At 44.4% G+C, this 14,508-nt stretch overlaps 1 protein-coding gene across 1 annotated transcript in view; it reads left to right on the forward strand.

Annotated features, from left to right (window-relative positions):
* Nucleotides 1-10,133, forward strand: part of Thegl (theg spermatid protein like) — a 42,198-nt gene extending 32,065 nt beyond the window's left edge. The window contains exons 7-10 of the mRNA XM_048364117.1: nt 1,207-1,321; nt 6,103-6,234; nt 8,422-8,597; nt 9,940-10,133. Coding sequence (XP_048220074.1) covers nt 1,207-1,321; nt 6,103-6,234; nt 8,422-8,597; nt 9,940-10,054 — 538 coding nt within the window. The 3' untranslated portion in view covers nt 10,055-10,133. The remainder of the gene's footprint in view (nt 1-1,206; nt 1,322-6,102; nt 6,235-8,421; nt 8,598-9,939) is intronic.
* Nucleotides 10,134-14,508: the final 4,375 nt, after the last annotated feature.

Below are 14,508 nucleotides of genomic sequence, written 5' to 3' on the forward strand. Positions count from 1 at the left end.
TAACTGAGTCAGGGTTAAATTTGAACCTGGCATAGGGCCAGGAACTGGTGGCTGACACCTGTACTTCTAGCTATTCAGGAGGCTGAGATCTGAGGAACTCTGAAGCCAGCCTAGATAGACAAATCCAATAGAGTTATTTCCCAAGTAATCACCAAAAAGCTGGAAGTAAAGGTATGGTTCAGAGTAGTAGAATTTTAGGCTTTAGCATAAAAAGTTAAGTGAGAGAGAAGAGGCCTTGAGTTTAAGCCCAGTACTGGCATTAAAAAAAAAAAAGGCCAGGTGCTGGTTGGCTCACACCTGTAATCCTAGCTACTAAAGAAGCTGAGATCTGAGTTCATGGATCACGGTTCAAAGCTAGACTGGGCAGGAAAATCTATGTGACTCTTATGTCCAATTAACTACCATAAAACCAGAAGTGGCACTGTGGTTCATGTGGTAAGAGCACTAGCCTTAAGCTGAAAAGCTCAGGGACAGCACCCAAGCCCAGAGTTCGAGCCCCACAACCAACACCACCAACAACAAAGAAAAATATGCAAAAGTTAGATCTAAAACATACTATGGCATAGTAAGTTATACAGGACTCTAGGCATTAACACACTGAGACCAAAGGAAGATACTCTTGGGAGAAGAACACAAAGGCGCAATGCCATGTGCCTCTGATTATATAAAATATCTATCAAAATGAACTCCAGGAAATGGAAACAAGGATTTTTCTTTGTTGTTGTTTTTTCTTTTGTCTTGTTTGTTCATTTATCTGTCTTTGGGAGGGTAAAGGGGGCATAGATGGTAAGACAAAGAGTGAGCAAATGCAGCAGTAGTACATTAGACACCATGTCAAAAATAAACTATACAACTTGTAGGTGGGAGCTAGTGAAGGGGTGACATTGTCCAACTGTACTCTTTACTGATTTGTATAACTGTAACCCCTCTGTACATCACCTTCATAATAACTGTTAGGTTTTTAAAGTCTAACAATAACAATTAAAAAATTTAAGATTATATGGCATATGATAAGCATTGTTTCATAATTGGTTTCACACACACATATATAAACACATAAATAAAAAGGGCTTTTTAACTGTAAATAAATTCTGACAAACACTAATTTGTTTTTAAAGAGAGCTAATGATTGTTGGCAACAATGTTCCTTATGTGGAGAAATAATTGATTGGAATTACACTATTTCATATTTCCATTTGCATATAGGCCCTACAGTGATTACTTACCACGAGAGTGTCTTCGCTTCTCTGATCCTTCTCCCCGGATTCTGCGCCTCTCCATTGCAAAAGCTGCCGATCCAAACTACATTCCACCAAAAGGAGTAAGTGGGCTCTTGTGAGAGCTGCAGCTCTGGTCACTTTATCACAGGGCACTAGCAGATATCTCTGTCACCCAAGGCACTGTTCTCACTCTCTTCCTCCTGCTTCATGGGGTGGCCAGATGCAGGAGAGAAGCTACGTACGCTGGGGTTGATAGAGGACCAGCTGTGGAATAAGTATGGCAGCTGGTGAAGCCATGGCAAGCTATGGCAGCTGGGGTCTTGGATCTGGTTATGGATCTAGACACAGTGAGAGGAAAGAGGAACAAGGCAGAAGTTTCCAGAAGGAATCTGAGTGCAGAGAGGTGAACCTCCTCAGAAGGGTAGAAGGACTGAGTTCAATGGCATGACAAGTTCAGCTGTGTTTAAGGGTTTCAGGTCTTCTTCATTACTGAAGTCTGCTTATATATCTGCATCCCAGTTTCCAAGGTCCGATTCCTCCCCAATCATTGCCTCAACTTTAACATAAAGGTTAAAGGTTAACATAAAGTTTGAGAATTCAATTTTTATTATAGTTCACTCACCCACAGAATGTAGTTTTGCCTTCCAGAATTTTAAGCCTATGAGAATAGAAGATAAATAGAAGATAAAGGTTCTTTTTAGGGAAATCACAGAAGTTTCCTGGCCTCTTACCCAGACCTTAACATGACAATTTAAAGGCCTGCACTGGTCATTTTGTGTCTCAAGTTCAGCAATATACTTAGAAGCAATCAGCCAATGCTACTGAATCTTTTCTTTTCTTTTTGGCACAAGGGAGTGAACTGGGCCTCCTGCTTGCTAAACAAACACTCCATCACTTGAGACAAACCTCTAGGCTGTTTTTAGTTTTTAGTTCCTTAGTTTTTTGTTTTTGTTTTTTTTTCAGATAGGCCCTTAGGTTTTTTTTTTTGTTGTTGTTGTTGTTTTGTTTTTTTCATATAGGATCTCTACCTAATTAGGCTACCTGAACATCCATCCTCCTCCTCTCCCCTCATGCATACCTGGGATCACAGGTGTGCCATACACCTGGCCCTCCACGGTACTTCTTATTTGTTACTGAGATGGCTCATCATCACTTAGAGCTTGCTGTCTTGCTACCACATGCCATGAACTGCCAATGGTTGGTTTGTTTGCTTGTTTTTAAACCACGAAAAATGAGCCATTAAGGCTTATAATCTAATTAGCTCCGAATTTTTTTTTTTTTTTGGCCAGTCCTGGGCCTTGGACTCAGGGCCTGAGCACTCTCCCTGGCTTCTTCCCGCTCAAGGCTAGCACTCTGCCACTTGAGCCACAGCGCCGCTTCTGGCCATTTTCTGTATATGTGGTGCTGGGGAATCGAACCTAGGGCCTCGTGTATCCGAGGCAGGCACTCTTGCCACTAGGCTATATCCCCAGCCCCCCGAATTTTTTTATATTTATACTTTTTTTGGTAATTTTTTATTGTCAAGATGATGAACAGAGGGGTTACAGTTACATACTTGAGGTAGTGAATACATTTGTCATTTTTGTTACCTCCTTCCTCATTTTTCTCCTGCCTTCCCTCCCAGAAAAAGAATTTTTTTAAACAAATATTTGAACCAATATAGAGAACTTATCCTTAATGTTCCCATCTGGTTTCTGTTCCTTCATACTAAACCATCCCCCCAATCATTTTATTATGTGGAAGGAGTTTATCAGTCAGGAAGAAAGGGTTGGCCTGTCTCTGCTCTCAAGCCCAGGGTTTCAGGTAGGAAATCCATAATAGCATGGATGGCTGGAAAGGGGAGCCTGGAATCATCTGGAGACTCTTTCATACCTAAGTCAGCTTGCGCTTTCTAACCTAACACTATAAATGGGGAGGCTTAACCAAAGGTTCTGGAAGCTGCAAAGGTCAACATTAAGATGGACTTTGGCTGAAGGCCCAATTCCTAGCCTGGGTACAGCTGTCATCTTGCTGTGTCATGTGACCTCTTTGTATGAGAGAGAAAAGAGAGAGAGAGAGAGAGAGAACACACATTGTGATCTCTCTTCACTTTCTTCAAAGAACACTTCCTCCATTAAGGAGAGACTTACCCTTATAACCTTTTCTAAAAGTAATCACCTCTCCTAGATCCTACACCTGCCCCTGGGGATTGGGGACTCAACTAGAAATGCAGAGGCAAACTTTCAGTCAGGCATAATGGCCCCTATGCATGATGCCTAGGTGGGGAAGATTTGAGGCTAGACTTAGTTGGTAATAAGTACAGGAACATTTTCCTATGGCCTCACCATGTGGCAAACACCTTTCCAGGTATGCCAGCTGTGTTCCGAGATGTATCCTAGAATGGAATGCTTTTCTTTAGGTGTTCTGAGACCTAGGCCTTTTAGGGCTTGGCCTTGGAATTCACAAGCCACTGCAATCTGCTCTGTGGACTGATACAGTTAAGTGTGGCCAAACTCAAGCAGGCGAGAACACGAACCCTACCTCTGAAGGAGAGAAGTGTAAAAGAATATAGAGGCCTGAAAAAAATACCTGCCACATCCAATGCTGTGTGTCTTGGTATTCTTTACCCTGGTAATTAATAATCTTTGTGTTGTATATTTCAAATTTAAAATCAAACTTTTGTGGCCTTTAAGGTTTAGCTTACTTTTTACATTTGTCATATTTGCTTTGTTTTTGTGCTGGTACTGGGGCTAGAACTCAATACCTTGTGGTCTTAGCTTTTTCTTTTTTTTTTTCAATCTGGTGCTCTACCTCTTGAATAACACCTCTACTTCTAGCTTTCTGCTGGCTAATTGAAGATAAGAGTCTCCCAGGCCAGGTGTTTGTGGTTCATGCCTATAATCAATCCTAGCTTGTCAGGAGGCTGAGAATCGCAGTTTAAAGCCAGCCCAGGCAGGAAAGCCCATGAGACTTTTTTTTTTTTTTGCCAGTCCTGGGGCTTGAACTCAGGGCTTGGGTGCTGTCTCTTAGGTTTTTCACTTAAGGCTAGCACTCTACCACCATAACTCCAATTCTGGCTTTGCTAGGACTAACTGGTGATAAGAGTCTTATAGACTTTCTTGCCCAGACTGGGTTTTGAACCATGATCCTCAGATCTCAGCCTTCTGAGTGGCTAGAATTATAGGCATAAGCAACAAATAGTTGGTTCATTTGATTTTATTTCAATCATCTACACTGGAAAACAAAAATTTTTGAAATATTAAATCATTGCCTTAAAATTTAACATATTAAATGTATACAGTATGCACGAAGCTTTTAATGTTCTAAGAATAAACAAATTCAATTTCAATTTAATGTCATAATTCAAAATTGATTCTCCAGACATGCATTTCAAATGGAAGTTTTATGTTTTATCACTGCCTGCTTGGATGAGTGTATCAGCCCACAAAACCACATTGCCATTTATTTCTCAAGTTAGTATATAACATTGTTTGCTATTTCCTCCATGTCTGTACTTAAGCACTTAAACTGGAAAATCTGGCTTAGAATTTACACAGTCCTCAGGTTTTGGTATGTGAGAAAGATGGAAATCAATTTTACCAGTAGGGCCAGGGGTTCTGCCTGATTGTCCTCCTTCCTGTTGGATTGTGAGAAGTATGGTCCAGAGATAACACTATACTTTGTAATTTTTTAAAATAAGAATTATTTATTTATTTTCAAAGTGATGTACAGAGGGGTTACTGTTTCATACGTTAGGCCATGGGTACATTTCTTGTGCTATTTGTTACCTCCTCCCTCATTCCCCCCTCCCCCTTACCCTCTCCCCCGTGAGTTCTTCAGTTGGTTTACTCCAAATGGTTTTGTAAGTGTTGCTTTTAGATTCATTTGTCTTTTTATCTTTTGTCTCTCAATTTTGATATTCCCTTTCATTTCCCTAGTTCTAATACCAGTATATACAGTATGCAGGGTACTCAGATGAGATACAGTGATAGTGTGGGGACAACCATAGAAGGGGATCCAAGAGGATCATCAACAAAAGAAGCTACAGTTTCACATGGCATCTTAAAAGTAATTACAACACTGACATAACACTCGTTTCTATAACATGGAGTTCATTTAGCATCATCTTATATGTTCATAAGGGCATAGCTATTGGGCTCTTGTGATCCTCTGCTGTGACTTGCCTAAATCTGTGCTAATTATTCCCTATGAGGGAAACCATACAGTCCATGTTTCTTTGGGTCTGGCTCACTTCACTTAGTATAATTTTTTCCAAGTCCTTCCATTTCCTTACAAATGGGGCAATGCCATTTTTTCTGATAGAGGCATAAAATTCCATTGTGTATATGTGCCACATTTTCCTGATCCATTCGTCTACTGAGGGGCATCTGGGTTGGTTCCATATTTTAGCTATGACAAATTGTGCTGCGATGAACATTGTTGTGCTGGTGGCTTTAGTTATACTTTGTAATTTGAAGTTAATGTTGCTATACATTGTAGTTTGATGTTAATGTTTATTTATTTACTTTTGTCAGTCATGAAGCTTGAACTTGGGCCTGGGTGCTGTCTCTGACCTCTTCAGCTCAAGGCTGTGCTCTACTACCCTGAGCCACAGCCCTACCTCCAGTTTTCTGGTAGTTAATTAGATGTCCCATGGACTTTCCTGCCCAGGCTGGCCTTGAACCCCAATCCTCAGATCTCAGCTTCCTAAGGAGCTAATACCCAAATTACTTCTCATTATTTTATTTATTTATTTTTTTTCAGTTGTGGGGCTTGAACTCAGGGCCTGGGTGCTGTCCCTGAGCTCTTTTGCTCAAGGCTAGCACTCGTCCATTTTGAGCTACACCACTTCCAATAATGCTTATTTGATGGTTACAGGTATCTTTTTCTCTTTCTACCATAGACTGAAAACAGAGTTTCCGCTTCTGCCTTGAGTGCTATTGCAACTCCAAGGATTATAGACCTTGCCCACCCAAGGATCAAGTTAGAGGGGCTCTGCTATGAGAGAGAGAGAAGCGAGAAGCCCATCCGCCCTGTAAGCATGGCCGCCGCACCATCCCTCGGCTCTAATCCCTGCTTCTGTGGTACAGTTTTACCTCTGCAAGGCACAGCCCAAAATCACTGGAAAGGGATTCCCTTCCGGCAGCAGGAAGGAGGACCTGGCTATGTGATATGGAGTCAGAAGAGTGGTGGGCAAAGAGCATGGGGTTTGGGAGCCAGTAGTGCTGGGTTCAAGTTCCTACCTTACTCCTTTTAGCTCTACATTGAGAGCCCTCCTGAGGGGCTGAGGGCACAGAATAGTTGTCTGAGTGCATCTGTGAGCTGGCCCTCGTTCCCAGGGAACAAAGCAGAGCTCTAAGCTGCTTAGTGGAGATGGCAAACAATGGATCTTGTCAGCTCGTGATAAATGGTCTGAAAGATAAACTGGAAAATGAGGGACGTGGTGGGGATGGGCTGCGTGCAGCAGATGCTGAGTACCTTGCTAAGAAACGGACTGACCCAGCTCTGAAGGATAAGGAGTCAGTAAGGAAAGGGCTGGAGAATATTCCAGTAAAGGGAAGACCACTGGCCAAACCCCTCAGATGGGCTTAGCTAGAAGGTGGGTAGAGAATGGAGCAAGGGAATGGTGGAGAAACATGAAGAAGTGTGAATGGACAAAGACACGGCTCCCCTCACTGGGCTTGGCACAGTCAGTGGCTTCCCTCCCTTTCTCTCCTCCTGACTTCGCCTCCTTTAGATCTGGCGCCAGCTTTGTGCCCTGTCCTAGTTGGGTTTTCAGTAAATACCTTGGTTGTGTTGCCTCTCTAGGAACCCAAGGGTTAGATGTGGAAGCCTATACGAAAAAGATCATTCTAAGAAAAAAAAAAAAAAACTCATGGAGAGAATGTATTTGAGTTTGCTGGAAAATGACTTTCATCTTAGGTCTTGGTATATAACGTGGGGATGATAGACATCTATTGCTGCTGGAATTAGTTTTTTTTTTTTTAATATACAAAAAAGATCACAAAGAGATCCTGCTCTGAAAATCATACTCTCCGACCTCAGAACAACATTCACCAGTTCCATAGGAAACACTTTGGGGCTGCTGAGCAGTATCAGCTGTATGTACTTTTTCCAGTAAGGTCTCAACAGAGAGTATCTTGTAAATGGTGGAAAGACAATATGGAAGATTGATCCCTGAAAGGGACAGTGAGTCAGCACACAAACTAGTGTGTACTAGCTATTGGGAAACAGGTACCTGCCTCTGAACAGCTAATATTCTAATGGGGAGAACAGACACTAAAGACATAAGGCAACTTATTCAGGTGCAGATAAGTGCTATGAACAAGAGTAAAAGGGCTTAGCATGTTGTATGTCTGTAATCTCAGCATTTAGGAGGCAGGGGTAATGAATTAAGGCCACCCTGGGCTACATAGTATAAACAAAAAACAAAGCAAAACAAAACACAAGCTGGATGCCTGTGGCTCACACCTTGTAACCCTAGCTACTCAGGGACAGTGCCAGAGCCCAGAGTTCAAGCCCTAGCACTGGCAAACAGAACAAACAACAATGAAACAAAAACACAAATAAAAACCAAAAATGGTTACCATTATAAAAGCATATCAGAAAGCCTGACCTATTTTGTTTAGCTGGTCAGAAAGATCTCTTTGCAAACTTGATGTCTGAATTTTGGGACATGAAAGAGGAAGAGGCAGCCAAGCCAAGACAGGATTTTCAGCAGAACTACCAAGTGTAAATGTGGTGAGGTAGATGGAGCTGAGCCAGAGGGGTCTTGTGAGCAGGGAGGGAGGAGAAGATGAGACATACAGTAGCAGCCAAGATCCTACAGGCCTTATGGGCACAGGGAGGAAGAGCCTGCCCCATGTGTTAGCCATAAGTACAATGGAGAGCCAGGAGAAGGGTGAAAAGCCTGGGTTCCGTTGTGGCTTGGGCTTTAGGGTGTACTTAGGCCACAGAGATGTTCAGATGGTTGAGTGGGATGATGTAGGTGGATCTCTTAGGATCTGGTCTGTCTCATGGACACCCTCACTCACTGCTCTTTCTCTCCTGACACAGGGAGGCTGCACTGTACTGAAGGAATGGGAGGAAACAGGGAGAGAGCACTTAGGAGGGAGCAGCCATCCAGGAGAGGAATAATGGTGGCTGCAGGGGTGGGAGATGCCCAGGTGAGGTGGCATGGTGACATTTTCAATGTAACTTGGTGTCTCTGTTTCTGCTGCAGATAACCTCTGCCGCCATGTTAGCCGTACCTAGCCCCCGAACAATACATCTAGCGAAATCTAAGCCCCTTCATCCAGATTATCTACCTGCCCGGAATGCCAAATGGCCAGTGTCTCATGCTGCTACCCACTCAAAAATATCTCCCAGAATTCAGGAGCTTGCAAATCCAAATACAAGGTATGTTGGTTTAAGGTCAGCGTGGGGCAGGACAGTTTGGGAAGAATGGGAAGGTTAACCTGATCAGGCCAGGGAAGAAAGTGCAGAAAGAAAAAAAAATGCAATAACAACACAAAAAACATCAGTAAAGCCACATACCAGTGGCTCATTCCTGTAATCCTAGCTACTAAGGAGGCTGAGATCTGAGGATCATGGTTCAGAGCCAGCCTGGGCAGGAAAGTGGCCCAGTGGCTCAGTGGTGGAGCCCTAGCCTTGAGCAAAAGAGCTCAGAGACAATGCCCTACACCCTACAACAACAACAAATAGATGAGAGAAATCTACCATGAAAGGGTTAGCAGAGAGCCTGATGTGGTGGTATATGCCTGTGATCTTAGAGCACTATAGCGGCTGAGGCAGGAGGAGGTCTCAAGTTCGAGGCCAGTCTGAATGCCAGGGTGAGTCTGGTCCAACATCCCTACCCCAGTGTAAAAAAGGGTTATGAGATGTGAGCATGAAGTTGTTCATCACAATGATAGTGGAGGAGCAAGGTGTAGTTCATACCAACCAATATCAACCAATAAAAAGCTGAGCATGGTGGTACACACCTGTCACTCTAGCTACTTGGGATAGCCTGGAGCAGAAAGTGAGACCCAGTTTGAAAACTAGGCAGAATGGGCTGGGGCTTTGGTCACATGATGGAGCACCTGCCCAGCAAGCTTGAAGCCTTGACTCGAAATCTCACTCCTGCAAAAAATCAAGGCTTTGCAATCCAACAGATAGGCACCCGTGGGGCTGGGGATATGGCCTAGTGGCAAGAGTGCCTGCCTCATATACATGAGGCCCTGGGTTCGATTCCCCAGCACCACATATACAGAAAATGGCCAGAAGTGGTGCTGTGGCTCAAGTGGCAGAGTGCTAGCCTTGAGCAAGAAGAAGCTAGGGACAGTGCTCAGGCCCAGAGTCCAAGGCCCAGGACTGGCCAAAAAAAAACCCACAAAAAACCCCAAAAACAAACAGATAGGCACCCATGGATTTAGTCACAGATTTTTTGTCTTCTTTTGCATGCTGATAACTTAAGGGACTTGTGCTCCAGTCTCCAGTCCGTGGCTTTTTGAGAGTCTTGCTCTGTAATGTAGTTCAGGCTGGCTTTGAATTTGGAACCTCCTACCTCAAACTCCCAAGTTCTGCAATTCCAGACATGCACTACAACACATCCCCTAGCTCATTCATTTAACTTCTCTGAGCCTTCATTTCCTCTTCTGTACCATGAAAGTGGTAAGTCTAATGGCATAATGTCCCAGTGTTTGCTACTTGGGGAGAGCACTGGTTGATTTCAGGTTGACTCCTTCTTCTCCCATTTCAGGGCTCCTGTGAATGTGGTGTATTATGACCCTGATGCCTTTAAAGTCAAGCCAGCTGCTCTGACAGCACAGTGTTCTGCGAGAGTCAAACAGTTGGCGGAACCTGTTGTACACTAAGTACAGACCAGCATTTCCGCCACACATCAACCACGTATCCGGAACAAGTATTAGATGATGTAGGGGCCTGCCTTGGTTTACCACCCCTGGACCCCAAATGTGATGCTCTAGAGAAGACCCCCCCCCCCATGAGCACCAAGTAGCAATTGGTGCCACTGCCTGGAAGTGTGGCATTAGCAGGTTTAGGTACCCCAGCGTGCAATAAAGAGAAGTAGAGCTTCTTCTGTAGCCTTCTGCCTCCCTGTAGGCCCCTGGCTACCCTTGGCTGTGGCTCTTCTGCTTGTGGCCCTGGTCTTCCTTTCTTCTGAATCCTGGTTCCCAGGCCTTGGGCCTGCTTTCAGCTCTTCCTTCTCTAGCAGCCCTGGTTGAGATCACTGTGTGTGCTACTTCATTCCCTTCCAACCCCCCCAGCATTACCTGCAACTACAATGAACTGGGCCAGAAACTTGGAGAAACCGGAATGCTGGCATTTAGGGAGCAGGTTACCACAAAAAGAGGACATCTCCAATCCTGCTTCCTTCCCTCATGCTTAGACTTCAATGACAGGAATGACAAAAAAAGCAAGAGTTGCCCAGCAAGGTGGTGCATACCTATAGACTGAGCTGCTAGTGAAGGCTGAGGTGGGGGAGTCACATGAGTCCAGGTGTTTGAGATTAGTCACGGCAACACAGTGACAGCCCATCTCAAAAAAGAAGTGTTAAAAAAAAAAAAGGAAGAGACCAAAGACAGTGCTTTAGAAATTTTTCGTTTTTATTATAAAAATGATATACAGAGGGGTTACAGTACATCAGTTAAGTAAAGAGTACATTTCTTTTTGGAAAATGTCATCCCTTCCCTCACTCTTCCAGTTTTTGCCTCCTGTCCCAAAAGACATTGCTTTAAATGGCAAATATGAATTGTGTCTATCAAACTTTATATGCCCCGGGTTTTTATTTATTCTATTCTCCACACACCAGTATTTTGTCAATTAAACTAACTTTACAGAGCATACTAAGATTTGCATGATGGGCTGGGGATATGGCCTAGTGGCAAGAGTGCTTGCCTCATATACATGAGGCCCTGGGTTCGATTTCCCCAGCACCACATATATAGAAAATGGCCAGAAGTGGCGCTGTGGCTCAAGTGGCAGAGTGCTAGCCTTGAGCAAAAAGAAGCCAGGGACAGTGCTCAGGCCCTGAGTCCAAGCCCCAGGACTGGCTAAAAAAAAAAGATTTGCATGACATGAACTTGTTGGAAAGCTTATCTTGCAGATGAGTGCGCTCTTTTTTTTTTGCGGGGTGGGGGGGGTCAGTTGTGGGGCTTGAACTCTGGGACTGGGTGCTGTCCCTCCCTGAGCTTTTTCAGCTCAAGGCTAGCACTCTACCATTTGGGCCATAGCACCACTTCCGGTTTTCTGGTGGTTAACTGGAGATAAGAGTCTCACTGACTTTCCTGCCCGGGCTGGCTTTGAACTGCAATCCTCAGATCTCAGCTTTCTGAGTAGCCAGGATTATAGGTGTGAGCCACCATTGCCTGGCATGTGTTCTATCTTGAAAGCCATTGTTTTGTGGATAGGCAATGCCACATGGTAGTTTTGAACTGGACTTTTTTTTTTTTTTTTGTCAAAGTGAGGTACAGAGTGGTTACAGTTTCATACATAAGGCAGTGTGGACTTTTAGAATCAGATAAACCTGAGTTTGTATTTCCAAGGAGTCATTTCAGATATATGATCTTAACTGCGCCTCAGTGTCTTACATTGTTGTAAAGACTAAATGAAAAATGCATCTAATAAAGCATGAATCTGAATTTAAAAATTGTTGTTTAGATCTGGACTCAGTGGCTCATCTCTATAATCCCATCTACTCAGGAGACAGATTGGGAGAAGCACAGTTGGAAGCTGGCTCCATGCAAAAGCCTGACATCCCCACCTGAAAAATAGCTAAAGTAAAAAGAGCTGACAGTGTGACTCAAGTGGAAGCACTGTCTTTGGCGTATCTGAATAGCTATCATAACTACCTTTGCACTGTGGGGTCATTATCAAGTAAAAGGTTGTTTACTCACAAACATTTGGGCACTGGGGCAGTGACTTCACCCTGGTAAGAAGCAGCTACTGAGATTCCCCTATGCTACTTGGAATAGCATACAGATTAAAAGATTGGAACCGTGTCTCTGGAACTTTCCAAAGGATATTTTCAGATCATAGTTGAGTTCAGGTAACTGAAACTTTGATAGATGGACCCACAGATATGTGGAGGAGGCTACTGCTATTAAATGAAAACAGGAAGGAAGAGGGGGAAGGAGAGGAAGAAGGGTAGGAGGAGGTGGCTATGGGGAGTGGGGGAAGGAGGGGAAGAGATGGAGAAAAATGGGGGAGGAGGAGAAAGGAGGGGAAAGGAGGAAGGAGATGAGGATGAGAGGATGGCCCTGAGTCAGCTGTGGAAATCCTTGGGTCCTGAGGTCCAAATTCCCATGAGAGCCTTGTCCTGCTAGCTGCCAGCAGGTGGAAGGAGAGAACCAGGCCTCCCAGGAAGGAAGTTAAAGAAGATAAAAATGGAGATTAGCTCATCCAATTATAAACATAACAGGGTATATAAACACAACAGGGTATTAGCTTTTTGTACTTCAACTGACCTCCAAAAAGTGAATGAAGGGGCTGGGGATATAGCCTAGTGGCAAGAGTGCTTGCCTCATATACATGAGGCCCTGGGTTCAATTCCCCAGCACCACATATACAGAAAACGGCCAGAAGTGGCGCTGTGGTTCAAGTGGCAGAGTGCTAGCCTTGAGCAGAGAAGCCAGGGACAGTGCTCAGTGCCCCAGGACTGGCAAAAAAAAAAGTGAATGAAAGAAAAAAAAATAAAAGTCTCAAAGTCCAAAATCAAAAAAGCAAAAAGGAAGAATTCAGGGAGGAAGGGAAAGCTCTAACATCAGTGCTGCCCTCTCCTCTACTGACCACACAGAAAAGCAATTCCATGGAAACACACTAAAATACATTACAGGTATCACATAGTATAACTATCCTATTTTATGTGGTAAATACATGTATTAAAATACAATGCATATTGAGTAATAAAATACATGTATTTTTGACAGTGATAGGATTTCATCTCAGAGCCTTAAACTTGCTAGTGTAAGATTGAGAAATATTTGCCATGAGCACAGGCATTTTAGCTCTCTATTTCCTGGCTGCCATTCTGTGAGCCAAAATGACACTTTCCTTTCCTTAAGTTATGATGTCAGCTTGGAAGAGCCGTGACAGAGCCAACACAAACACACCTGTAAATATCCTCTCCTGCTCCTCAGGGCCTCTCTACTTGGGATTGAAATGGACTAAAACACTGACTAGGAACTTTTCAACTTCCAGTACTTAGAACATGGTAAGCATACAAGAATACCAACTGCCCAAAGACAGACCACCCTGTAGATATTCTGGACCCTTCTGATAGCCACAGCCTCATAACTGTTAGGTAAGCCTGGGAGAAATGGCCCCTTCCTTTGAAGTTCCTGCCTGGCACCTATAACTCAGGAGACAGGCCCAGTGGGAGGCCTCCCAGGCTCTGAGGTCACCTTATCATCTGTTGTGGCCATACCTCCTCCTCACCCATCTCTCTCCCCACCATATTCTCTCCCTACTTGCCTCAATGTTGTGAAGGCTGGCAGTTTTGTTTCTCCTAATAAACTCTCTTCTGTCCGAACCACATGGGGGTCTCCTTTCAGCAACTGTTTGTTACACTTGGTGCCAAAACCTGGGAGGAAGTAGCTGGAAGCATGAACCACCAGCACCTGCTAGTCACAAAGTCTTTCACAAGTCCGAAGAGGAAGGCAGGGGCGAGTTCAAAGGTCAGGTGCATAATGCTGAGGGTGGAGGAATTTACCATGAGCCCAAGATTGCAGTGGGGAGGCTGGCAAGGCAGAGCCCTCTAAGCCCAGTCCCCAAAGCAGCTCTGCCCTCATGACAGCCTCGCCCCCATGACAACCACACCCATAGGTCCCGCCGCCTGGCACACAGTCCCGCCCTCAAGGCAGCCTCGCCAATTGGGACCAGCCGCAACCCAAGACAAGCCACACCCACAAGGCCTGCCTCCTGTCTCCTCTTGGGACCAGCCCTGCTTGCTTCTGACTTCAGCTTAGTGAGACCTGCCCTGACTTCTCTGTGTTTGGGTCGTAGGGCTTGAACTCTGGGCCTGGGCGCTGTTACTGAGCTTTTCAGCTCTAGGCTAGTTTGAGCCACAGTATCACTTCCGGTTTTCTGGTGGTTAATTGGAGATAAAGAGTTTCACCGACTTTCCGGCCTGGGCTGGATTTGAACCATGATGCTCAGATCCCAGCCTCTTGAGTAGCTAGATTACAGATGCTTTAAGATGTTTGTGGGGACCTGTTTCAGCAGCAAGAACAGCTAATCTCACCCCTGTGCCCTGGACTGTTAGGGAGTAGGTCCTCAGCCTTCCATTTTCTCCTTGTACTTTACTGAGCCT

Source organism: Perognathus longimembris, chromosome 16, assembly GCF_023159225.1.
Source record: "Perognathus longimembris pacificus isolate PPM17 chromosome 16, ASM2315922v1, whole genome shotgun sequence".
Classification (NCBI taxonomy): Eukaryota; Metazoa; Chordata; class Mammalia; order Rodentia; family Heteromyidae; genus Perognathus; species Perognathus longimembris.